Source organism: Neofelis nebulosa, chromosome 5 (genome assembly GCF_028018385.1).
Source record: "Neofelis nebulosa isolate mNeoNeb1 chromosome 5, mNeoNeb1.pri, whole genome shotgun sequence".
NCBI classification, from domain to species: domain Eukaryota; kingdom Metazoa; phylum Chordata; class Mammalia; order Carnivora; family Felidae; genus Neofelis; species Neofelis nebulosa.
This window is the reverse complement of record NC_080786.1, coordinates 157,861,299-157,885,327: the sequence shown is the minus strand read 5'-3', so window position 1 is coordinate 157,885,327 and position 24,029 is coordinate 157,861,299. Positions and strand designations below refer to the sequence as shown.

General features: G+C 62.2%; 1 protein-coding gene across 1 annotated transcript; it reads left to right on the top strand.

Annotated features, from left to right (window-relative positions):
- Positions 1 to 133: 133 nt before the first annotated feature.
- On the top strand, positions 134 to 23,767 carry ITGB2 (integrin subunit beta 2). The gene is made up of 16 exons (XM_058732227.1): positions 134 to 273; positions 8,408 to 8,468; positions 8,790 to 8,878; positions 11,746 to 11,926; positions 12,905 to 13,075; positions 13,651 to 13,892; positions 14,956 to 15,111; positions 15,509 to 15,604; positions 17,784 to 17,873; positions 18,666 to 18,806; positions 19,530 to 19,717; positions 19,809 to 20,053; positions 20,346 to 20,565; positions 20,757 to 20,962; positions 22,939 to 23,105; positions 23,279 to 23,767. The coding sequence occupies exons 2-16, from the start codon at positions 8,411 to 8,413 to the stop codon at positions 23,339 to 23,341; spliced, it is 2,313 nt and encodes a 770-aa protein (XP_058588210.1). The 5' UTR covers positions 134 to 273; positions 8,408 to 8,410; the 3' UTR covers positions 23,342 to 23,767.
- The last annotated feature ends 262 nt before the right edge of the window (positions 23,768 to 24,029 follow it).

Sequence of the window (24,029 nt, the reverse complement as noted above, 5' to 3'; positions counted from 1 at the left end):
AGGGCAGGGCGAGGGGGCTTGGGCCGACTTCCTGGGACACCCCCACAGGGAGCCCGTGCAGAGCTCGAGGGCTGGGGTCTGATGGGCCACCTGTGGTGCAATCAGCCACTTGCAACTACTTCCTCCAAAGCAGTGGGAACAGGAAGCACTGTGCCCTCACCGCCGTCGGGGCTCGCGGGCCGTCTTCGCCGCGACAGCGCAGCCCGGTAAAGAGCGGAGCCCCCTCCCTGCCCAGCCGGGACACCCCACCGAGGTCGCCAGGGCATCAGCGAGGTGAGGGGACGGGGGGGGGGGGGGGGGGGGGGCAGGGGTCGCTTTCCTAAAGGGGGACCGGTTGGGCCCGCGGCTCTTCCCCGGGGAGCGGCCCAGCCCTGAGGGGGGGCCCTGGTCCCCGCCACCCACCGTGGGCTCGTCCACTCCAGCCAGGGGGAGCGCTGTGCCCGCCGTGGTCAGAGCCACAAAGAGGCGGGACGGCGGTAACTGGGGACAGGACCCAGGCGGGAGGACGGGGCGCAGCTCCGGGCCTCGGTCTCTGGGTCTAGGGGCTCTCGACAAACCACACGCACTTCCTGAGTCCCCGACACGGGGGCTGCGAGGCGTGGAGCCTGGAGGAGGCTGGAGGGCAGGCGAGACGCCCCCCCCCCCCCCCCCCGGAGGGGCCGGGCCGCGGGAGCGCTGGCGGGCCTCGGCTCGCCTCCCTTTTCCTGCCCGAGACCCTCCTCTCCACGCCTCTGAGGCTGGCTGTGGTGGTCTCTCCTCCCGCGGTGTGTGCGGTGAGTGTGGGCGAGAGCGGGGGTGCCTGTGGAAGGGTGAGAGGGTGCACACGTGTGTGCGTGTGTGAGAGCATTGTGTGAGCAAATGTGTGTGTTTATATAAGTATTTGAGTGTGAGGCGTGTGTGTTGCACGTGAGGTATGTGAGAGTGTGTTGTGTGTCAGGTGTGTGGAGGTGTGGGGGGTGTGGGTGTGCGTTGTGTGTATACTTGTGTGTGAGTGCATATGTGTACGGGCGTGTGTAGGTATGTGGGTGTGTGCAGGTGTGCGTTGTGTGTGTACTTGTGTGTGAGTGTGCGTGTGTATATGAGGGTGCGTATGGGTGTGGGGGTGCATGTAGGTGTGCGTTGTGTGTACCTGTGTGTGAGTGTGCATGTGTGTCTGGGCATGTGTAGGTGTGCATGGTGTGTACTTATGTGTGAGTGTGCAGTGTATATGGGGGCATGTAGGTGGTGTGTGTGTGTGTAGGTGTGCATTATGTGTGTACTTGTGTGTGTGCATGTGTGTATGGGTGTGGGGGTGCATGTAGGTGTGCGTTGTGTGTACTTGTATGTGAGTGTGCATGTGTGTATGGGCGTGTGTGAGTGTATAGGTGTGCATTGTGTGTGTGCTTGCGTGTGAGTGTGCGTGTGTGTATGAGTGTGTAGGTGTGTGTGGACGTGGGGGTGCAAGGGGGTGTGCACCATGTGTGCGCTTGTAAGCGTGCATGTGTGTAGGTGTGCATGGGTGTGTGTGGGGGGTGTAGGTGTCTGTAGGCGTGCATGTGGTACGTGTGCATTTTCCTGCTGAGGGGTCCACCGCTTTTCTTGGACCGTCAGAGGTCTGCGAGCTCGGTCCGAATGCTGTGAAGGTGTCGTGTGAGAGCTGAGTTTTGGGGAACAGACATAGGTGTGTGACTAAGCCTCCCACAGCCAGGCTCCTGGGGGCCTGTCCCGAGGCCTCCTGGGAGTGGGGGGCCTGGAGCCGCGTCTGGGCCCCGGGGTCCCCCTGGATCCCGGCCGACACCGCCCTTCGGTCCCCTGGTCTCACCTCGTCCTGGCTCCCGTCCTCTTCCCTCAACCCAGGGCTGGGGTCCTGCTCTGCCGTCCCCGGCTGGGCTCCCCTCCTTTGGGGGCACCTGGGACCCTGAGTGGGCGAGGAGGAGGGGCAGCCAGGGGCGGGGTGGAAGGCGGGGGGACCCCAGGTTCTGGTGGCAGCGGCCGAGCCGACACCTCAGTGCTACATCCCAGGCAGGCACAGGGTCTCCCTCTGTGGGCACCTTATGTCCAGGTGACTGAGGGTTGTGCTGACTCCAGTGGCCCGTGTGGGGTTTCTGTGAGGTTAGGGATCAGCTCCGCCGGGGAGAGGACGGGGTGGGAGGGCTGGGGCGGGCTGCTCAGAATGGGAGGGGGTAGAGTAACTCATTTCCCGAAGGCTCAGCCTCTGGCCTCTGTAGCAACCTGGGTGGAGCTCCCTGCCCTACAATCACGGCCGTGGCCATGACCGTGCCGTGGCCGGCCTGCCCTGTGCGGCAGCAGGAGGCCCAGGGCAAATTACGGTCATCACCTGGGGGTTTCACGAGAGACGGGAACACTGACCACGGGCCTTGCAGACTGTTCCGAGGATGCCGCCTGCTCTCCGGGGATGGGAAGGACCTGTGTGCACCCCGGAGGAGGCCCCCCCATCCGTGACAAGGGCCACCGGTAGTTCAGACTCCAGCTGACTCCACAATCGAATGTATAATTCAAACCCCACTTCCCGGGGGGGTCAGGGAGCCAGCAGAGCCCGGCTTCTGCGTGAGCCCCCGGCCCGGGTCCCCGGTGCGGCACAGACGGACAGAAACGTGGCCCGTTGGGATATATCCACTTTTTCTTTTCCCGCGAACCTTGAGTTGCCCTGAATAGGCGCTTGCCCACTTTCGCCGCTGCGCGGGGCCCGCAGGGTGGGCTTCACGGGCCGCTGTCCAGCTGCACAGGTGGACGGGAAGCCCGGCTCTTTGGGTTGGCTACTTGGCTGCTAGCCCACCACACTTGGTCAAATGTTTGTCAGCCGGCTGTGACGACTGCCCACCACCTTTCTTGGGACATTTGCCTCTTTATCACTGACTTTTTAAGTTTATTTATCTTGAGAGAGAGAAAATCCCATGTGGGCTCCACATGGTCAGTTCAGAACCCGACGTGGGGCCTGATCTCATGAACCGTGAGATCATGACCCGTTTTGAGTCTGTCTTCTTGGTATTTCCTTCCTTAGTTTTATGCTCAGAAGGTTTCCTGACTCAGAGATACACTCTTCTGGTTCTGTTATCATTTTATGTCCCCGAATTCCACGGAGTTTACCCAGCCTCTGGTGTGAAGGAGGCCCCTTCCTGGGGAACCCCCACTTCTGCTCATCCCCTTTGAAGGCTGGGGTGCAACCCACTCCCTGTCTCTGACTCAGCCCCGGGCCACGAGCCAGGGTCACCCTGCCCCCTGCCCCCCAGCAGTACCGCTGCTATCTTGACCCTTCTTCCCCAAGCTGCTTGGCGATCATCATACCAAGGTCGTTGCCTTTTCCCAGGAAGCAGGTCCGATCTGTCGATTTTCGCTTTTTTGTTCGCGTTTCCCATTCATGACTTCTGCTCTCGTCTGTGTATTTCCTGCCTCCCTTACCAAAGCTTTCCTGCTCTTTCCCCCACCTCTGCGTTTCCGTCCCCGTACGTGCACCTGTCCTCACCTGCAACCAAAGCACATCGGGCATCTGTTTTCACGTCCCATCCTGCACAGAGGGTTTTCACCGCACAGAGGTGGAATTGCACAGAGGATGTTGTCTGCAAATATAATTTTGACTTCCTCTCTGACCTGAGAGGTGTTTATCACATTGCTTTAAAATTTCTTTTTTTAATGTCTTTTTATTTATTTATTTTTGATGTTTATTTATTTTTGAGAGAGAGAGAGAGAGAGCAAGAGCAGGGGAGGGGCAGAGAGAGAGGGAGACACAGAATCCGAAGCAGGCTCCAGGCTCTGAGCTGTCAGCACAGAGCTCGATGCAAGGCTCGATCCCACGAACCGTGAGATCACGTCCTGAGCCAGAGTCGGACGCTCAACCGACAGCTATCCAGGTGCCCAAAGTTTTATTTATTTAAGAAATCTCTGCAGCCAGCGTGGGGCTGGAACTCACGACCCTGAGGTCAAGAGTCGCATGCTCTCCTGACTGAGCCAGCCAGGCGCCCCTGAGCTCTTTAAAATGTCTAGTTGATACGTGGGAGGGTGTCTCGTCTTCTTCCACATGCTGAGAAACTGGCCCTTGCAATGTGTGCCGTCAGACTTCGAGGGGTGAGGTGGGCAACAGTCGACGTGCCTCGCAGACACTTTTGTAGGGCTGGGGGTCCAGGGAGCATACAGGCCCTGCGTCTTCTGGCCTCACTGCGCTTTCTGTGCCCTGGGTCTGTCCGGAGCCTCCGTGCTCAGCAGGTGGTGGCTCCAGCCGCCCCCGCGGAAGCCAGCTTCTGTCCATTCTGTGTTTTTATAGAACGCAGAAGCGACTCCATATCCATACTCTGCCTTTTGGTTTAAGAAGGCTGGTGCCTGTTTCAGATCCCTGGTAGACATGGGCTTTTTCACCATGAAACAGCTTTGAGTCCGCAGGCTCCGGGGATGAGTACCGCATGGGGGCGGGGGGGGTGGGCTGCCTCCCATCTTTGAACTTCCTCGCCAGAGACTTCCCCCTCGCCCACCCTCCATCACCTGATTCGGGCCCGTAAACCCAGGTCGGTGGGTTTTCTGACCCCACAGGCCTGAGCCATCCTGATGGGCAGTGAGCCCTGGGGACCTGGAGTGGCCTAACGTGAGGGTTTGTACTTTTGCAAAACCTTCATCTTTTGATGTGATGTGGGCCGGGAGGGAACAGTCAAGAAAGAATTCTTAAGACGTTTTCTGTGCAAGAAGGTGGTTTTATTAAAGCACGGGCACAGGACCGTGGGCAGAAAGAGGGGTACTGGGGGCGTCAGGAACAATTGGTTATATACTTTTAAGTTGCGTGGGTAGAGATAGAGGAAGTTTCTGAAGGGATTTTCTTCTTCATTTTTTAAATGCTTATTTATTTTTGAGAGAGAAACAGTGTGCGAGTAGGAGAGGGGCAGGGAGAGAGGGAGACACAGAATCCGAAGCAGGCTCCAGGTTCCAGGCTGTCAGCACAGAGCCCGACGGGGGGCTCGAACCCACGGACCGTGAGATCACCACCTGAGCCGAAGTCGGACGCTCAACCGACCGAGCCACACGGGCCCCCACACTTTTTTTGCCTTTTTTTCCGCCTCCTCTTTGACGGGAAACCTGATCTGACACCAGCTTACTGTCCTGAGTCAGACACTGTGCACTCCCTCGGCATGCTGCCTGAAGTTTTTTTCTTTCTAATGTTTCTGCTTTTTCTTGTCTTTTACCAAATATGGGTTGTGTTTGTGTGTGAGAGATTGGGGAGGAATGTAGCGTGTTGTTCTTCGGATGCTCCCTGCCCTCTCACCTGGCTGTTAAGGGCTTTACTCTTGCCAAAGGAGACCCTGGTCAGCTGCATCCACTGGGTGCCTCGGGCCCCGGGTCTCTGGGTCTGGGGGGGCCGACCCTGCCCGTGACTTGGGAGTCACCACTTCCTGCAGTTTGGACCCAGGCTGTGCCAGCAGCCTCCTCGAGGGCAGAGTCCTCACAGTCGTGGAGGGCCTGGGGTAGCTCAAGCTGCCTAGACTTCGGGTTTTCCACCGGAGGGGCCGCGCTCGGGTCCGGGTCCGGGGAGGTGAGGCCTGGAGGCTGCTGGAGCAGGGTGCCCGTGCCTCAGGACTCCTGGCTGGGCCCTGGAGCCTGGGGTCCCCCTCCTTGCCCTGCTCAGCCGGGGCCTCCCACTTGCCCTCCAGCTCCCGAGCCAGGGTCCTGACGAGTCGGGTGCCCATGGGTGCCGGGTGCCGGGGTGCACTGGAGTGCTCTCCAAGCCTGCCCCCACCCAGAGCTGCGGTCTCACAGGAAGCCGAGGCAGTGTGCCAGGGCGGCCATCAGGGCTCGGGCACCCACACCCTGTGCTGTAGCGGGAGCCGGGCTGCAGGACTGCGCTCAGAGGGGGCCCGGTCTGTGTGGCTCCAGGATGCCGGTCTCAGGCGAGGCCTGGCCTCTGAGGGCCAGTCCTGCCTGCCGGGCAGGTGCACGGCAGCCCCGCCCCCTGAGGCCCAGGGAGGAGGGGGCTCCACCCGCCCCCACCCGCCCCCACCCGCCCCCACCCGCCCGAGGCTGAGAGGAGGGCTGGCTGCAGGCCAGAGCCACCCTGTGTCGGGGCACCCCGCCCCCACCCCACCAGGCTGGGGGACACACGGGTCCTCCGTGGCCGCCCCCATCTCCTGCAGGCCAGGATCGCGTGGAGAGAGGGCAGCCACAGCCCCCACCCAGCTTCCTGTGGTCAATGTCAGGACATCACAGCCTGTGGGCTGTCTTACCTCTTACCGTAATCAAGGCTCCCTCCCTCTCTGTGGGAGGAGTGTGTCGGGAAAACGGGAACCCAGGTTTACATCCTGCCGCTGGTCTCCGTTCCCCATGCGAGGACCCCAGGAGCTCTCGTGCTGGTTGTTGTGAATGTTTGGGGTCCAGTCTGTGGCCACAGGAGAGCACGTGCCCCTTCCCCAGGGCTGTGGCACGGGCTTGCCCTGAGGGAGCGCAGGCATGGTTGGGCACTTGGGGAGGGCCTCCACCCTCCACTTGGAGCGGCCTCTTTAGGGGGCCGCTACCCACAGACCGAATGTGCCTGGGGCGGTGGCCAGGTCAGCCCCGGGCTGGTCTGCACTGGCGGTCAGCTGTGGAATTTTGGAGGGGCCAGATGGAAACCGGGACCGGCCTCGTCTGAGCCCCACGCACCCACAGTGGGAGACAAGGGGCTTTCTTTCGTGAACGGGCTTGGCCGCAGTAAACTGAAAACTGCTGCCTGGGCCCATGTGGCCACTGCTATGACCCAGGAAGCCACAGTGCCACGTGGCTTCTGCAATTTTGACCCTGAACAGGAAGGATGGAGTGTTCTGTTTTGACATTTCTGGGTCCTGATCATAATATTGGTGGGGACCAGGGAGCAGGGGCACCTCCAAAAAGATGGGAACTTGAGACTGGACGGGGCTAATACGCACAGGAACCCCGCCACAGGAGCAGGGGAGCCCCGGCTGGTTCTCCTTCACCCAGAGCCTCTGGGTGCAGAGACACGGGTTACAGGGGTGCAAACGGGGACCTACCTACAGGCCGCATCTGAGCCCAGCAGGCAAGGCAGGGACCATGGGCCCTGGGTCAGGGCCTCTGCTGGCCCCGAGGTCACCCTCCTGGCCGGCCACCACCAGGCAGTGTCAGGGGGCGGGGAGCCCCAGGGCCTCAGAGGCCTGCCCTCGGGAGACGAGCTGGCCTTCACGTGACGTTCTGGGTGGGCTGTACTGATCTTGTAACGTTTATTCATTTTTGAGAGACAGAGTGTGAGCCGGGGAGGGGCAGAGAGAGAAGGAGACACAGAACCCGAGGCAGGCTCTAGGCACTGAACCGTTAGCACAGAGCCCAACGCGGGGCTCAAACTCACTCACAGACTGTGAGATCATGACCTGAGCCGAAGTCGGGCGCCCGACCAACTGAGCCATCCAGGCGCCCCTGGATGTTTGCTTCTGGTAGAATGCGACCCCCTTCCTGCCTGCTAGCTCCCGATTCCTGGCTCCCCTACACCTTGTTTGCCTTCTCGGTCTGGTGGAAAGACCACAGCCAGCTGAGGATTTCTGAGACCCGGGGCATCGGTGCTTTGGGCCCAGCCAGGATCTGGCAGCCCCCAACCCGGGGCGCCTTCAGGGGAGGGTGGCATCCTGGCGAGGGAGGTGTTGCCCATCGGGCGGTGGGTTAGAAGGTGCCAGGTCTGCCTTGAGGAACCAGAACAAGAACCTGAACACCCGTCCCCAGCCTTGCCCCAACGACCTTGCATCTGGGAACATCAGGACCAGGCAGTGTCGGGGCCCTGTCCACGCCGAACGTCAGGTGCTGGGTGTTTAAGGACGGCAGGTGTGTGTCAGGAAACACAGAACGCTGGCGGCCTAGGGCTGTGGCCTCGGACAAGGCAGCAGTGGGCTCCGCAGCACCCACTTCCCCTCCCGCAGGGGCGTCTGAGCAGGGCGGCTGGCTAGGCTGGCTCCCGGCAGGTGCTCCCATCATACTGGTTCTGCAGCTGCCAGGAGGCCCCGGGCCAGCCCAGGCTCTGCTCTGAGATCGGCACTCAGTTCACTGAGGACTCGGGCACACGATGGCCGCAGCCCCCATCCACGGGTGCAGCCTCACACATGCAGTGTGCAGTGTGTGTGTGTGTGTGTGTGTGTGTGTGTGATGGGTGCAGCGGGGGGGGGGGGGGGGTGTCCCGGGTGTGTGCCTGCGTGCACATGTGTCCCTGGAGGGAGGCCCACTCCCTGCTCCTCCCTGGAGGCTGGTGGGCTCAGCAGTGAGCCCCACGCCGCTCAGGCCTCCTTTCCTGCTGCCAGCACAGCCCGCCTCGGGCACTCGGCCTCTCCCGGGGGGCTGGCCACCCCGGGGCAGCAGGCACAGGGCCTTCGGGCGCCGCGTCTGTGGGCCAGCCAGCCGGAGAGTCTGGAGAGTGTGGGGTCCGAGGCCCCATCGCTGAGACCCCTTCCGTCCCCAGGACATGCTGTGCCAGCACTTCCCGCTCCTCACCCTGGTGGGTCTGCTCGCCCTCTGGTCCGGTGAGTTCCGCGCAGGCAGGGCCATGCGGTCCGTGGCATGCCCCTTTCTCCCCCCACCCCCCTGCATCCTCCAGGGCCGAGTTCCAGCCTTGGAGGGGCGGCGCCCCTGGGAACAAGTCCCAGGAATGGGCCTCAGTCTCCCTGCACTCCCCCTCCCGCGAAGCCTGGTTTCCTCCCACCCCTCCTGGTGCTCCGGCTCCCCCTCCTCCCCCACCCACCCCCTGACCCGCACCCATCTCCGCCGCCCCGAGTGCCCCTGGCTCCGTGTGGGGTTGGCCAGCGCAGGCCGCCGCTCACGGAGCCGCCTCATCTTGCCCCCAGCCCTCGGCCAGCAGTGTACCAAGTTCAAGGGCAGCAACTGCCGGGACTGCGTGGAGTCGGGCCCCGGCTGTGCCTGGTGCCAGAAGCTGGTAAGAGCCACCTTAGGCTGCGCCCGCCGAGGGCCCCCACACCTGGCCTGCCTTTCCTGCCTTCCCACCCCCCCGCCGGGCGCCCTCTCTCTGCCTCTGGAGCTGCTGGCACCCAGGGGCGCCCACCCCTCTGTTTCCGGGGGGACGTGGCGGGGGGGCAGGCACAGCCCAGGGGCACGGGACTGTCAGAGGGACAGGCAGACTTGGCCCCACCCCGGGGCAGCCCCAGGGGAGGCGGACCCCTGCTCTGTGCCCCCTGCCCAGGCACGAGCCCTGACCACAGACCACAGACCACGAGGAGACACACAGGGAAGTGGACACAGCTTTCAGGGGAGAAGTTGTGGGCGGTTCTGTGTCGGGACCTTAACTCCTCCGCTGCGTTTTTTCGTTTTTATGTTTTACCCATAATAAGATCTCCAGGGCACAGTCCCTAAATTGACAGTTCCTGTCCCAGGCCCACCCTCCTCCTAGAGAGAACCCCTCCCTTGAGGGACCCTCAGCTCCTGACCACATCCTCCTCCCCTGGGACGCCCCCAGCTCCTGACCATGCCCTCCCGCCTCGGGGGACCCCCGGATCCCGACTGTGCCCTCCCGCCCCGGGGGACCCCCGGATCCTGACCGTGCCCTCCCGCCCCGGGGAGCCCCGGATCCTGACCGTGCCCTCCCACCCCGGGGGACCCCCGGATCCTGACCGTGCCCTCCCGCCCCGGGGACCCCCGGATCCTGACCGTGCCCTCCCGCCCTGGGGAACCCCCGGATCCTGACCGTGCCCTCCCGCCCTGGGGGACCCCCGGATCCTGACCGTGCCCTCCCGCCCCAGGGACCCCCGGATCCTGACCGTGCCCTCCTGACCTGGGGGACCCCCGGATCCTGACCATGCCCTCCCGCCCTGGGGGACCCTTAATTCTTCATACTTCAAGGGTCCTTAACCACAATGCGTCCCCTCAGAGTACCACAAAACACTTTTCCAAGGCTCCACACTGCCCGTGGCACCTCATCACCCCTGCACGCTCTACGCAAAGTTTGCCAGTTCCAATAATGCCTTCGATGGCATCTCCCTCTGTCTGTGTGGTGACCCAGGGTCACGCTCTGCACGTAGGTGTTCTGCCCCCCTAGTCGCCTCCAATCCAGGGCGCCCCTCGCTCTGCGTCATCACGTCATTGACATTTCCCCGGAGTTCAGGGGAGCAGGTGTGTGCAAGCCCTCAGCGTGGGCTTGCCCGGCCTCCCCTCCGATTGGGCCCAGAGCGTGCGTTTTGGCCGGAGCCCTGCCCGGGACTCGTGCTGTCACCGCGTCCCAACACTGGTGATGCCAGTGTGGACCGCCCAGCCGAGGGGGCGACTGCCCGGCGTCTCTGCCATGACGTCATTATTCACTCCTTGCGGTTAGTAAGTAATTGTGGGGAGATGCGCCGAGGCCAGGAAACATTCCGCTCCCCGCCAGGCTTACACCCGCTCAGGTTGGCACCCGTAGGTGATTCGGGCACGAATCACTTGTCACTTGGAGGGCTGCCAAGTGGTGGCGTCCACTTCACGGACTCCCGCAACGGCTCCTACAGTCTCTTCTCTCTCATCAGTGTGGACCCCATAGATTTTTATTTTATTCAATAGCTTTACAATCTATCGCCGTCATTCTGAGGCTCAAATGGTTTCACATTTGGCCACTGGGACCCTCCCCCTCCCCCCCCTCCCCCCCTCCCCGCCGGCCTGTGCCCTCATCACTTTTTTTGAGCACTTTCTTACTCCAGAACAACCAGACGCTCCAGGCCCAGCCGCACTCTCCTGGCCCCAAGGGTGGGATCAGACATTGCTCTGAAGGTTCTGGTTCCCTTTCTCGAGAAGCCTGCCTCCGGTTAGCTGCAGTACACGTCCTCCTTTTCTCAACCCTACGAGGCGGGGGCAGCGGCTTCCGAGTTGCCAGCCCGCACCCCGGCCACCAGCAGCCTACAGAGAAGTGGGGTGTGGTGGGGTCTCTCTGCTCGGATGCGGCACGGCCACAGCCCGGGGGGGAAACCTCTGCCAGCCAGTTGGATTTCTCCCTTCCCTTTCGTGGGCTCGTTCCGTTCCTTGGGGATACAGCTGGCCTCGCTTCCTTCCACGGGGATCCCGTTTGGGACTCTGTCTGTTCCTGTGGATTTCGCTTTATGTCTCAAGTACTTCACGCACCGACAGAGCTCCAAAGGGACAGACAGGCAGCCCAGGAAGCGCCAGCCCTCGTGGCCCCTCCGTGGCCCCGGCTGTACCGGGCCGGCCTCCCGCGTGGCCGCCTTACCCTTCCTGAGCCTCCTTCTGTGAAAGGAGCAGAGAGCCGCACACCTGTCTTTAGCGTGTCCTCCCTTGGTGCCACCGAACGTGGGCCCTTCTCCTGCCCCGTGCTGTCAGAACCCAGGGGTCTTCGTGGGGTCGTGAGGACACTGCCCTGGACCCAGGGCTCCCCGGGTGCCACGTGCCTTTTCTCAGGGCAGAGCCTCCGATGAAGGCTGCTGAAGGGCGTGGACACCCCTGGCCGGGTGCTCCCGGCTCTGGGGCTGCTGAGGGACCCCGCCATGGGCCAGCCTGGGGCTGGAGACATCGGTCCTTCCGTCATCTCTGCTGCCGGAGGCAGTGGAGGGCAGACGGCTGGTTCCCAGACCAGGGGGGACCTAGGAGCCCCACGGAGGGGCCACTGGAAGGCAGGTGTCTTCCCGGCTGCCCAGCCTCCCGCCCACCCCACCCCCACAAGGACACCTGTCTTGAATCCCAGGTGGGAATAAGGCGGGTCAGCCTCCTCGAGTGACCCCGAGGGCCAGTCTCATGCAGCACCCACAGTGTGGCCCCCACATTTTCTCCACCCTCCTCCTGACTCCTGACCCCCGATCCCACCCCCAGAACTTCACTGGTCTGGGGGAGCCAGACTCCGTTCGCTGTGACACCCGGGAGCAGCTGCTATTGAAGGGATGTGCAGCTGACGACATCATAGACCCCAGGAGCCTGGCCGAGACCCACGACGACCAGGAGGGCGTCCAGAAGCAGCTGTCCCCACAGAAAGTGACACTCTACCTGAGACCAGGTAGGCGTGGCCTCGGCCACAGACGAGGAGCATGTGTGTCGGTTGCTCTGGGTGCCAGGGCCGACCGATGGCACAAGTGTCCATGTGCCAGGTCGGACAGCAAGGTGGGCAGGAATCCAAGGACGGTTGGAAACCCCAAGGATGGAGTCTGAGCACCCCTGTGGCCCCATCCCCTCTGCCTGCAGGAGGGCGCCCCCACACCCACCACCTGTGGCTATGTGCCTCTGCTCTGCGTCCTTTCCAAAAGGGAGAAGCAACCATCTGGGAAACACTCTTCTGTCCCACTCTCAGAATGCCAGGTGCTCTTGGCAGAGCAAAGGCTCTGATAAGTCCTGTAGCCAAGGAACTCGAATGACTGTTTAAATCAGTGTTGCTCAAACTGACTTGACCGCAGAACCCTGTCAGTGCCCTAAGAAGTGCCCTTTGGGAAGGTGGCTGTGGTGGAAGGCGTAGGACCATGCAGTGGACAGGCCAGGGCAGGACGGGGTGGAGTCTGTCCCTCAGCCTTACCTCCGTGATGGCAGTCCTGCAGGGAGCTGGGGGCTGGAAACGGGACAGAGAGACAACTCAGTCACGCCGTCCCTGATCTTTGGCGATTTATTGAGCATCTGCTATGTGACGGGGCGCCCTAGGTCTGGGACAAATAAGCCAGCAATCACATGAGAACGTGTTGTGACTCAGACAGGGGCCAGAGGGGATGTGATCGGGAAGGGGGCCTGCACCAGGATGGCTGGGTTTGCCCCATGCTGGGGGCGCAGAGCGTGGCTTGCAGGGACAGCCAAGTAGACGTGTACCTCGACAGCGCCTGATGAACGAGTGCTCGGCGGTGTGCGTGTGTCCGAATGCTCCATCTAGCTGGGCGCCCTGTGACTCGTCCACGGGCCACGGAGAAGGGGGCAATAGTGAACATTTCGGGACCTGTGGGGGGCAGGTCAGTGCCCCTGAGATGCCTTCTCTCTGCCCCGTCCCTACCGACAGGTCAGGCGGCTGCCTTCAACGTGACCTTCCGGCGGGCCAAGGGCTACCCCATCGACCTGTACTACCTGATGGACCTCTCCTACTCCATGCTGGACGACCTCATCAACGTCAAGAAGCTGGGGGGTGATCTGCTCCGGGCTCTCAACGAAATCACCGAGTCGGGCCGCATCGGTGAGGCTCCCCCCCTCAGTCCTGGCCGGCCCTGCTGCCCCGGGGCCTCTGCCAGGCAGGGCACTGGGGGGGCTTGCCAGGGCCCCACACAGGCCACCCCGGGGGGCCACCCCCGGGCGCTGTCAACGCCATCCAGCCCTCCACCTCCTCTCCTTCCTTCTCCTTTGTTTTCTGATATGTTCAAAAAACAAAACCTCTACCGTGCTACTCATTAAAAAAACAAATAGTCAGCAGAGTAGGCCGGGGCCGCACAGCAGTCACGCCGGCAAAGACAGAAGCCGGCAAACCGGCAGCGTCCTGACCTGCACCGACTCACTTGCCACGTGCGAGTCTCGGGCACACACGTGCGTAAGGCAAAGGAGACGCCTGACTCCCCCGTCAGCCTCCTCCCGAGCCGTGTGCAGGGACGCACGGGCACATCCTCCATCCGTGCACATGCGCTCACACACCGTGCGTGCACGTGCTCACACTCGTACACGATCACACTCGTGCACACGTGCCCTGCTGCGCAGTAGGAAAACAGAGGCTCCAGGGCGGGCTTCCTGCCCACCCCACTCGTCCCGCCCACCCCTCAGGCTTCGGGTCCTTCGTGGACAAGACGGTGCTCCCCTTCGTGAACACGCACCCCGAGAAGCTGAAGAACCCGTGCCCCAACAAAGAGAAGGAGTGCCAGGCGCCGTTCGCCTTCAGGCACGTGCTGAAGCTCACCAACAACTCCCACCAGTTCCAGACCGAGGTGGGGAAGCAGCTCATTTCCGGAAACCTGGACGCCCCCGAGGGCGGTCTGGACGCCATGATGCAGGTCGCCGCTTGCCAGGTGAGGCCCCACCCAGCCCGGGTCCCCACACCCCTCCCAGGGGAGGCCCCTTCCACCCCGGGTCCCCTGACCAACCCCAAAGGGAGACCCCCCCCCCCAGCCCCCGTCCCCACACCCTCACCAAGGGAGGCCCCGCCCAGCCCTGGTCCCCAGAACCCCCCAAGGGGAGGCCCCGTCCAGATCCCCAGACCCCACCCAAAGGGAGGCCCCGCCCAGACCGGGTCCCCAGACCTCCCAGGGGGAGGCCCCGCCCAGCCCTGGTTCCCAGACTCCACCCAAGGGGAGGCCCCGCCCAGATCCCCAGACCCCACCCAAAGGGGGGCCCCGCCCAGACCGGGTCCCCAGACCTCCCAGGGGGAGGCCCCGCCCAGCCCTGGTTCCCAGACTCCACCCAAGGGGAAGCCCCGCCCCGGTCCCCAGACCCCACCCAAGGGGAGGCCCCGACCAGCCTTGCTCCCCAGAACGCCCCCAAACCCAGGGAGAGGGAGCATCCCCTGCCAGGCGTCCCCAGGCACGTGTCTGCCGCCCCTGGCCCCAGGCCTCCCCCTGCCCCCTGCTGACCCTGGCCTTCCCGCCTGCTGGTCATGATGTAAATGCACGACTTGACTCGGACGACTCCAATCTCCCAGTGTCTCCTGCTGCACCCCAGACGCACATTTCCATTTCCGCGTGCTGTCCTGTGGACGACACGGGCCGCTAACGTCCCCGGGGCTTGCCCTGTCCCTTTGCGTGTCCTCAGGTTCTGTCATCTTTTGTGTCTGCCACGTTTTTACACGGTAGTAAACATTTCCGTGAGTGTTTTCTTTCCTTCTGTGGCGTATTTCCCAGTCCCTGGTCTGAACCCCCAGCGCTTCCTGTGCGTGGGCGCGGCCATCGGGAGGTTGTCCCGCAGACACCTCAGGAGCAGGCCACGGTGCTAGAATCCGGCCTGGACACGGGGACCCCGAGCCCCGCGGCCGGTCCCGGCGGAGGTGCTGTGTGAGAGGGGCCGCCTGGCTCCAGCCCCGACGCTGCGCTCTGCCCACTGGGGAAACCGAGGCCGCTAACTCTGCTGTGTTCTCAGGAGGAAATCGGCTGGCGCAATGTCACCCGGCTGCTGGTGTTCGCCACGGACGACGGCTTCCACTTTGCGGGTGACGGGAAGCTGGGCGCCATCCTGACCCCCAATGACGGCCGCTGTCACCTGGAGGACAACATGTACAAAAGGAGCAATGAATTTGTAGGTGGCCTTCTGGTCCTGGGAGGGAGTGGGCAGCACGGGGGTGGGAAGGGGGTGGGGTTGGGAGGGAAGGCCCACCTGGGCTCCGCCCCAGGGGAGCAAGGAGGCAGCGCTAGGGGTCCAGGGGGCTGGCGCAAGGGGGCCGCACCTCAGGCGGGGACAGCTCCTCGTGGGGCACGCTGCCCCTCAGCATGGAGAAGCTGGGCATCCTCTGGTCTGGAAAGGTCAGCACCTGTCACAGGAACTTGCCCTCACCTGCAGTGGATCGAACTGCACCATGGAATCGTCCGGGGGTGGGAGGCTGGGCCTCTGGGCCCCAGGTGGGAGCGGCCAGATAGCCTGGTAGTGTGTCCCTGACCCCCGGGACTGGCTGACCAGGCGTCTGTCTCCCCACCAGGACTACCCGTCGGTGGGCCAGCTGGCTCACAAACTGGCTGAAAGTAACATCCAGCCCATCTTCGCCGTGACCAGGAGAATGGTGAAAACCTATGAGGTCGGTGGCATCGGGTCCTGAGCAGCAGGGCGGGCACGGGCATGTCAGTGGTGCTGGCACCCTGCATCTCTACGGGCTGAGCTGCGCTTGGGCGGGCGACAGGCGACGGCAGGCGGGGGTGCCCACTCTGGGCTCTGTGCGGTTGGAGGAAGGAAGAAGGATGTTCTCTGTTGGTGAAATCCAGTCACCATGTTTCCATTTTTGCTACAACGTAGAAAGTCTTTCTGCAGATCAGAGGCTTCCTTCTTGTTTTATGTCCCAATACGTTTGAGCGTGAGCGGTTCACGCGTTTATCAGGCACATATGGGCAAGTGCAGGACCTCAGGCCGGCGGCATTTCACCAGGAAGCACCCCCGGATACCCTGCAGAGCCCTGGGCCCCCGCCAGAGCTGCCCCGCCACTCAGAAGCCAACTCTCTCACACACTGACACTTCCTTCTCTGCTTTGGGAACCCTGGGTCTGTCCTGATTTCACGGAATTATTGTTCTTGTTCCATTCTTCTAGAACATGGGGAACTTTCTGTTCCTGGGGCAGTTTCTCTTCCGTCCTTCCTGCCCTCGGTCCGGCACCGTGTTTGTTTTGCGTGTGCACACAGCCGTCTTGAGCCGGGTTGGCCTCCTCTCAGCTCTGCTGGGCTGGGAGAGCACCTGCCAGCCCCTCCCCCTCCGTGGGAGGCGTGGGGCGCCGGGGAGGGGGCGTCGCAGAGTCAGCAGCTCCTGCTGTCAGTTCTCCAGACTCCAAAGGAGGACAGGACCCTGCAGGGGACACAGAGGAGGGGGAGGGGCAGGTGTCTAGGAGCCGTCCTGGGGCAGGCGGGCAGTGGAAGCCTGCCCGACCACAGGGACAGTGGCTCAGCGCAGGGCCGATGGCCGGGGGCTTCGTAACAGAAGATTGCCCACCTGTGCTGGCTGCGTGAACATGGGCAGGTCGGGACCTGGAGGCCGTTCTATCAGACGTAGCAGGTCCCAGTAATTTGCTATTGGGACAGGACAGCGTGGTGATGGAGTAGAAGCTGAAGCAGGAGATTTGAATCCCAAACCCACTAGCATGAACAGTGCCCTGGCAGATCTGAGCCTGTTTCCTGACCCCGACTCATGGGGCTCTGGGTGAGGGACATCGAGGTGACCCAGAGCCTGTGAGGAGAGCATTTGTTGCACTGTCCTTGGTACACCTGCATCAGAGTGGAGGCAGGTCAGAGGACAGGAGCCTGGCTTCCCGGAGTCACGGTGGGGTCCCGCCCCGGGGGTGAAGGGGAGAGGGCAGCAGAGGCCAGAGGGCGTTGGTGGCCAGGCCGTGACAGTCCTGGTGGACTCCGTGGAGGTGACTGGAGTCTCTCCGGGGAGTTACGGGAGGGCATTGGGTCAGAGAAGTGACTCAACCATCAGTTCTGTAAGTGAGCCATGATGCAATCTTCCGGGAGAGGTAGTGTGAGGGGAAGGAGGGAACACAGAGCTGTCCGGGCGGTCCAGGTACGCCACACTGCCCACGTGCAGGTGCCACGGGACCAGCTGACCCGGGTCCTACTGGAGCCGATTATTACAGTCCTGCTTAACAGTCTTTTTTTTTAAAAAAATGTTTAAGTTCATTTATGTATTTTGAGAGAGAGAGAGAGAGCATGAGTAGGGGAGGGGCAGCGAGGGAGAGGATCCCAAGCAGGCTCCACGCTGTCAGTGCAGAGCCTAAAAAGGGGCCCGAACTCACGAACCGCGAGATCATGACCTGAGCCGAAGTCGGACACTTAACCGACTGTGCCACCCAGGCGCCCCACACAGTCGTTATTAAAATTAAATTATATCAACATATTAAAATGCTCAGAACTGATCCCTTCCTGGTGGTTTTGGCACGTCCTACGACTCTATGCCCTTGGTTGTTTGCACCTGATACAGCCGCATGGTGGGGACACTCTCACGGCGGTGAGGCGCGCTCTTCCCAGCTCTGTGTTCAGTGACGTCACAAGCTTGAGCTCGGCCGAGGGGGCGTGTTTACAGTGAGGAAATCGGCAAGTGCTCAGCTTCTGAGCCACTGACCACACGCTGTCTTAACTGAATGCGATAAGATATCTGGTGGGGGACTCTCTGGGCCATTTTATGAGCAAGAAGGAAACTGGGGTGTTACGGAACCATGGGCTTCCGTGGCCCCAGGGCTGCAGCTGTGACCGTGTGGTCTGTTTACCTAACAGAAACTCACCGAGGTCATCCCCAAGTCAGCGGTGGGGGAGCTGTCAGAGGATTCCAGCAACGTGGTGCAGCTCATTAAGAACGCCTACAATGTGAGTCCCCCTGGCACTCAGCCGGGGTCCCTGGGGCTGTCGCAGGCACCCCGCCCTCCCTGCTGCAGGTCAACAGAAGGGTGGGCCTGACAGAACTGCCCTGCCCCCGGGGGCCACCGTCAGGCCTCCTGGGCAACGGAGCCTGGCTCTTCCCGAAGGGCAGCCATGCCCTCCCTGGGGATGGAGCGGCTCGTCCCATGCCCGAACCTCGCCTCCCCCATACGGAGCCCCCTTGTAGGCCAAAGTTCCTGGTGGCGAGAGCACCCGATGAGGGTGTCGAGTTACAGCCCTGTCGAGGGGGTTCTGTGTGTTCCATGTACCCTTGCAGAGCCCCTAACCCCCAGAGCAGTACCTCTTGAGCACCAGCCGCTGCCCAGTGTTTCTGTCTACACACCAATGGCAAGGTCACCTGTCCCCGCTCACTCACTCTGACTCTGTTCCTCTCTCTCCCTCTCTGTCCCTGTCTGTCTCCCACTCCCTTAAATGGGTTTTCCAGCTCCTACCCTGTGCCAGGCACTGGGCACTCAGTGGTGGGCGGGACTGTCAAGTCCCCATTCTCACGGCTGCGTCTGTCCCCATCTGTGCCCTCCTGGCCTCTCGCGGGGCCGTGGCGTTAGTAACCTTCTTCGCACCTGCACGGGGCACAGGACCTAGCGCCTCCCCAGCTCTCAGCGGGCATGTGGGGGGAGGAGGGAGGGGTGAGAAATGGAGAGGCCTCAGAGCCATTGGCCAGGAAGGGCCTGGGGACAGCGGGAGGAAGCTCCCTAATCTGTAGCCGTTTTTTGCCGGCAGAAACTCTCCTCCAGGGTCTTTCTGGACCACAACACTGTCCCCAACACCCTGAAAATCACCTATGACTCCTTCTGCAGTAATGGAGTATCACAGGTGGACCAGCCCAGAGGGGACTGTGACGGAGTCCAGATCAACGTCCCGGTGAGGCCCCATTCCGACTGTCGGGAAGGTTCTCTCCCAGGGACAGCTAGGAGTGCACCCAGGCACACGGGGCAAGCACAGGGACAAGCAGGGGGTATCACCCTCAGCACACTGCTCAACACAGGGCTCCCGGGTGCAGGAGGACAGAGGGGATGGCAGCGCCCCCTGGGGCAAGATGCTGGGCAGTGTGTCCAGCAAGGAGCAGAGTCCTTTCCACACACCTCAAGTCTGGTCCGGTTTCCTGATTTGTGTACGTGTGTGTGCGCGCGTGTGTATATGCGTGTGGTGTGTGTATATATGTGTGCTGTGTGTTTTGCAAAGATACTAAAGCATGGGCCACACAGATGATTAGATAAACATTGATATTTAAGTTATTTCCATAATACTTTGAATTTATTATGCCCATGAGAATTAAATTTTCCCTTTTTCTGGCTGTGAACTAATATTCAGCAAAACACCGCTTTTATTGCAGTTTTAAATGTGACATTGGAATTCCTTCAGATATGTTACTCGCTAAATGTCACACATAAATTTTTACTGAAGTATCTCCCTTCACACTGGGTGGACCCATACTCTCCAGGCCTGGGACCAAGCACACACCCCTTGCCTACTCGGGCCTGGCCCCGGGACAAACCCCTACGTCCAGGCGAGGGCGAGGACACGGGAGCGGGGTGGGAGCCTGCTGTCCCGGCCTTGCCTGAGCCCTGCTCTTCTCCACCACAGATCACCTTCCAGGTGAAGGTCACGGCCACAGAGTGCATCCACGAGCAGTCCTTTGTCATCCGGGCCCTGGGCTTCACGGACACGGTGACCGTTCACGTCCTTCCCCAGTGCGAGTGCCAGTGCAGGGACATGAGCCAGAACCGCAGCCTCTGTGGTGACAAGGGCTCCATGGAGTGTGGCATCTGCAGGTGAAGTGGTGCGGGCAGGTGTGGGGCCGGTGTGGCCCAGGGCCGCAGCTCTGGGAGAAGGGGGCCTGACCCGGGGCCCCTCCCGCTGCAGGTGCGACGCCGGCTACATCGGGAAGAACTGTGAATGCCAGACGCAGGGCCGGAGCAGTCAGGAGCTGGAGGGCAGCTGCCGGAGGGACAACAACTCCCTCATCTGCTCGGGGCTGGGGGACTGCCTGTGCGGGCAGTGCGTGTGCCACCAGAGTGACGTCCCCAACAAGAGTATCTTCGGGCGCTTCTGCGAGTGCGACAACGTCAACTGTGAGCGCTATGATGGCCTGGTCTGCGGGGGCAAGGGTGAGCAGGGGTGAGGGAGAGCTGGGGTGAGGGGGAGCGGGGACGTGGACGGAGGGACGGGTGGCCCTGGGTAGAGCCAGGTAAGCGGGGCTGAGGATGGGGGGGGGGAGGGGGAAGGGGCGGACCCGGGTGGACCCGGGTGAGCGGGAGGGGGGGGGGGGCGTGGACGGGAGGACCCAGTGAGCCCAATGCAGCCGCATGGGGCTAAGCAGGTACAGACACACAGGTGGACGGACGGATGGACGGGTGCGGGCCGGATGGGCGGGGCCGAGTCTCGGCTGCTGTCCTGCAGAGCGGGGCACCTGTTCCTGCGGCAAGTGCTCCTGCAACCCGGGCTTCGAGGGCTCCGCGTGCCAGTGTGACAGGTCCACCCGGGGCTGCCTGAACCCCGACGGCTTTGAGTGCAACGGGCGCGGCCGCTGTGTCTGCAACGTGTGTGAGTGTGACACCGGCTACCAGCCGCCCCTGTGCCTGGAGTGCCTGGGCTGCCCGTCGCCCTGCGGCCGCTACTTGTGAGTGCCCCGCCCCGCCCGCACCCATGCTGCTCTCCAGCTCCCGGGTCCCCACAGCTCTGCCCCCGGACTCCTCCGGGAGCCCCTTCCTCCTCCCCGAAGGCTTCGCCCGTGTCACCCCACCCGGGAGCCCTCCTGGCGCCTGAGACCCCGTGCACCTGCGCTCAGTCCCACGCTCCTCTCCTGCGCAGGTTGTGTGCCCAGTGCCTGAAATTTGACCCGAGCCACTCGGGGAGTAACTGTACCTCGGTGTGCGGGAATGTGGGCCCGCTGAACAAGCCCCCGGAAAAGGGGCGCACGTGCAAGGAGCGGGACGTGGACGGCTGCTGGATCACCTACACGCTGCGGCAGCGGGTTGGCAGGGACAGCTATGACATTTACGTGGATGACAGCCGAGGTGAGACTTCCGGGGTGGCCACAATGTCTCCCCACTTAGAAGGCCGGCCTGGGGGTTGGCGAGTTGTCCACAGCTGTGGTCCTCCTGGACCGGCCCCTCCCTGCCTCACCGGTGACACCTGAGAGGCGGTGCTCCGAGCCAGGGGACGGTTCTCAGGCTGGTTACCTCCTACTTGACAGCTGACTGGGGCTTGGAGCTGTGGGTCCCGAGAACTGGGCGAGGGACAGCTGTGTGAGGACCCCTGCGGGCTTTTGGAGATCCCCGCGCTGAGATCTCAGCCCTGGAGGGGGTCAGCTTTCTAAATGCTGCCTGCAGTCTGTCGCTGCAACCCAGGGCCGTCCCTGGCCCAGTAATGGCTAAGGACACGGGGACGCCAGTCCTGTTCTTGTGGGGTCTCACCTTCCAAGGGGATGGAGACACGCTGGGCCAACACCTGAAATGCCAGTACCCGAGACAGCGCAGGACTGTGGTCAGGGTCAAGAGGTGCAAAGACGGGAGGGGGGCGATGCCCCAGAGGTCAGAGGTCAGAAGGTCTCTGGGAAGAGGACCCTCGCAGCTGAGACCGCAGGATGAGGGCAGCCACACAAAGCGAAGTGAAGGCTGGGGGGTCAGAGGCCCTTGGCGCTGGGTCTTTACGGGCCCCGGTGAGTCCCGGGAGGCATTTGGGTCTCTCTCCAAACATACCAAGAGGCTGTTGGCAGTTTTCAGAAGAGTGAGGGACAACTCTGAGCTGCATTTTCGGACGTGGACCCACAAAGGGCCTCTGCGTGACGCAGGCACCGAGGCGCTGACAAGGATAGGTGTGGAGGTGGCCGGGGCGTGGGGACAGAGCCTGCGCTTGAGTGGAGCATGGGGACGGGGTCGGGAGCAGCGGATGGTGTGTGGGGGTCGGGTCGGGTTTTAGGGGGCACACGTTGGGTGACGGTGACAAAGCACGTGTGGGTGTTGGGACTTAGGGACACCGATGCCCCTTGGGGTACGTTCTGGGGTGGCCCCCAGGGGCATTCAGGGCACACAGATGCTCAGCACCCCACTCCTTTCCTACTCAGAGAGGTTGAGGGGACAGACAGAGGCTGGGGGGCCGAGGCGCTCAGGCGAATGCAGCAGGTGTGGGCAAGCCATCCGCCAGTGCCCAAGTGGGACTGAGACCCGCACCCAGCTCCCCTCCCCGCGGTGGGAACCCCAGAGGGGCAGGTGGGGCTCAGGCCCTCTGTGTGGCCTGGAGCTCACGGCCTGAGTCTGGGGCTGCAGGTTCCGGCCTGCCAGGGTGGACACCTCTCGCCAGGTTTCTTTGACGGGCAGATTTCGGTGACACGTGGTTTTGTGCACCCTTGGCCAAGTTGTTTAACCTCTGTAGGACGCCAAGGCCCGCTAGAAAGGTCAGGATGATGGAGCGCATGAAAACACGGGCACCCAGGGTCAGGCAAATAAGGGCCCTGTTCCCTGGGTCAGGGGCTGAGGCCTGACACACTGCAGCCCAGAGCCCTGGAGGAGGAGGGTGGGGGCCCCAGGACGCCGCCATTGGTTTCCTCAGGAATGCTTTCACTAGGCGAGTCCTCATCCCTCACCCCTGCTACCAGGTGTGTCGGGGGCCTCGGGCACCGCACCTGCCTGAGTACTGACTCAGTCTCAGTAGGTTCTGGTGACGGGGCCACCGGCTGTCCATGGTGGCAGCTGGCTCAGGAGGCTGGCGTCCTGTCCAGGCTGCCCTGGCTACTGGCGTCCTGGCCCCACTTTCTTCCCGTGTAAACAAGGGGCCTTTAAGTTTCATCTGGAACCGCAGGGCCTGGTCTGTGCCCTGCCCTGCCCCTTCCCTGGCCGGGGCCTGGGGCTGCGGTTCACTTCCCCACCTGTTGCCTTGATGGTGAGCCCAGTGGTGGGAAAGCTGTGTCCCCCTAAGCACTGGACCGTGTCCTGGGGCAGGGCACACGTGGGGCCCGAAACACTCATGAGTGCGTACTTCTCCCTTGCCTCAGAGTGTGCGACGGGCCCCCAAGTTGCCCCCATCGTGGGGGGCATCGTGGCGGGGGTCGTACTCATCGGCATCCTCCTGCTGGGCATCTGGAAGGTTCTGACCCACGTGAGTGACCTCAGGGAGTACAGGCGATTTGAGAAGGAGAAGCTCAAGTCCCAGTGGAACAATGTGAGTGGCTGTCCTGGGGGTCAGGCCCCCCCCGCCCCTGTGACCCCCGCCTCTGTGACTTCTGTCCACCTGTCCCCGAAGCTCATCCTTAGAGCTGGGACTGTGGGAAGGCCACCCCCACTCCTGGCTCCTTCTTGTCCTGCACTGACGAGTCGCGTCGCTTTTCCCACCAGGACAACCCCCTTTTCAAGAGCGCCACCACGACAGTCATGAACCCAAAGTTTGCTGAGAGTTAAGAGCACTTGGTGAAGACAATGGTGTCTGAACCGACCAGATGAGACCACCCCCGAATCACATCTCCTCCATCGGGTCCTCCACGGACACAGCTTATGATGCTTGAACATTTCACCCATTAACCAAAAATCCACTGTTTTTTTCTGCTCTCAGAACAATAGATATGGCCAGGTGACAACAGGGACCCATCAGAAGGAACAGCCTCCCCCTTCTGATGTGTCTGACCTTTTCCGTAGAGACTGAAGAAGGAATTGCTTGGGTCTTTCAAGGTTAGATGTGTTTTCCCGCATAAAAGAGTGGTGGGCTCATTAAAGGCAGCACAAATTTATTTATACTTGAACTTCTCAGGGTATAAGGTTCCATCCCATTGAGTATACTGTTTTCAGTCACGTGTGTAGAAACAATTAATAAAACTTCAGAAGAGGCTATCTGTGGGCTCTGTGCATGCTTGGAGGATACGAGTCGACTGTGGGCTGTGCCGTGGGGGTCTGTTCTCTTTCCTCCTTCCTCACCTGCTGGCCTGTGTCCATGGCCCTCTCTGCCCCTGTCCCTGCCCCACCTCCTAAGCCTTCAGGGGCCGTGTGGGGAGCTGGGAGATGAGCGTCTCACCACCCCCCCACCCAGCTGTCTGCACCTGCTCCTGGGGGTGGGGCAGTGGAAAGCAAGCCGAGAGGAGCGTTTGTGTCTCAC

Excerpts from the sequence above, each read along its gene's own strand:
- ITGB2 (XM_058732227.1), top strand. The coding sequence starts at position 8,411 with ATGCTGTGCCAGCACTTCCCGCTCCTCACCCTGGTGGGTCTGCTCGCC. Across the intron at positions 8,879-11,745 it reads GTGCCTGGTGCCAGAAGCTG|AACTTCACTGGTCTGGGGGA; the intron begins GTAAGAGCCACC and ends TCCCACCCCCAG. Across the intron at positions 20,963-22,938 it reads TTACGTGGATGACAGCCGAG|AGTGTGCGACGGGCCCCCAA; the intron begins GTGAGACTTCCG and ends CCCTTGCCTCAG.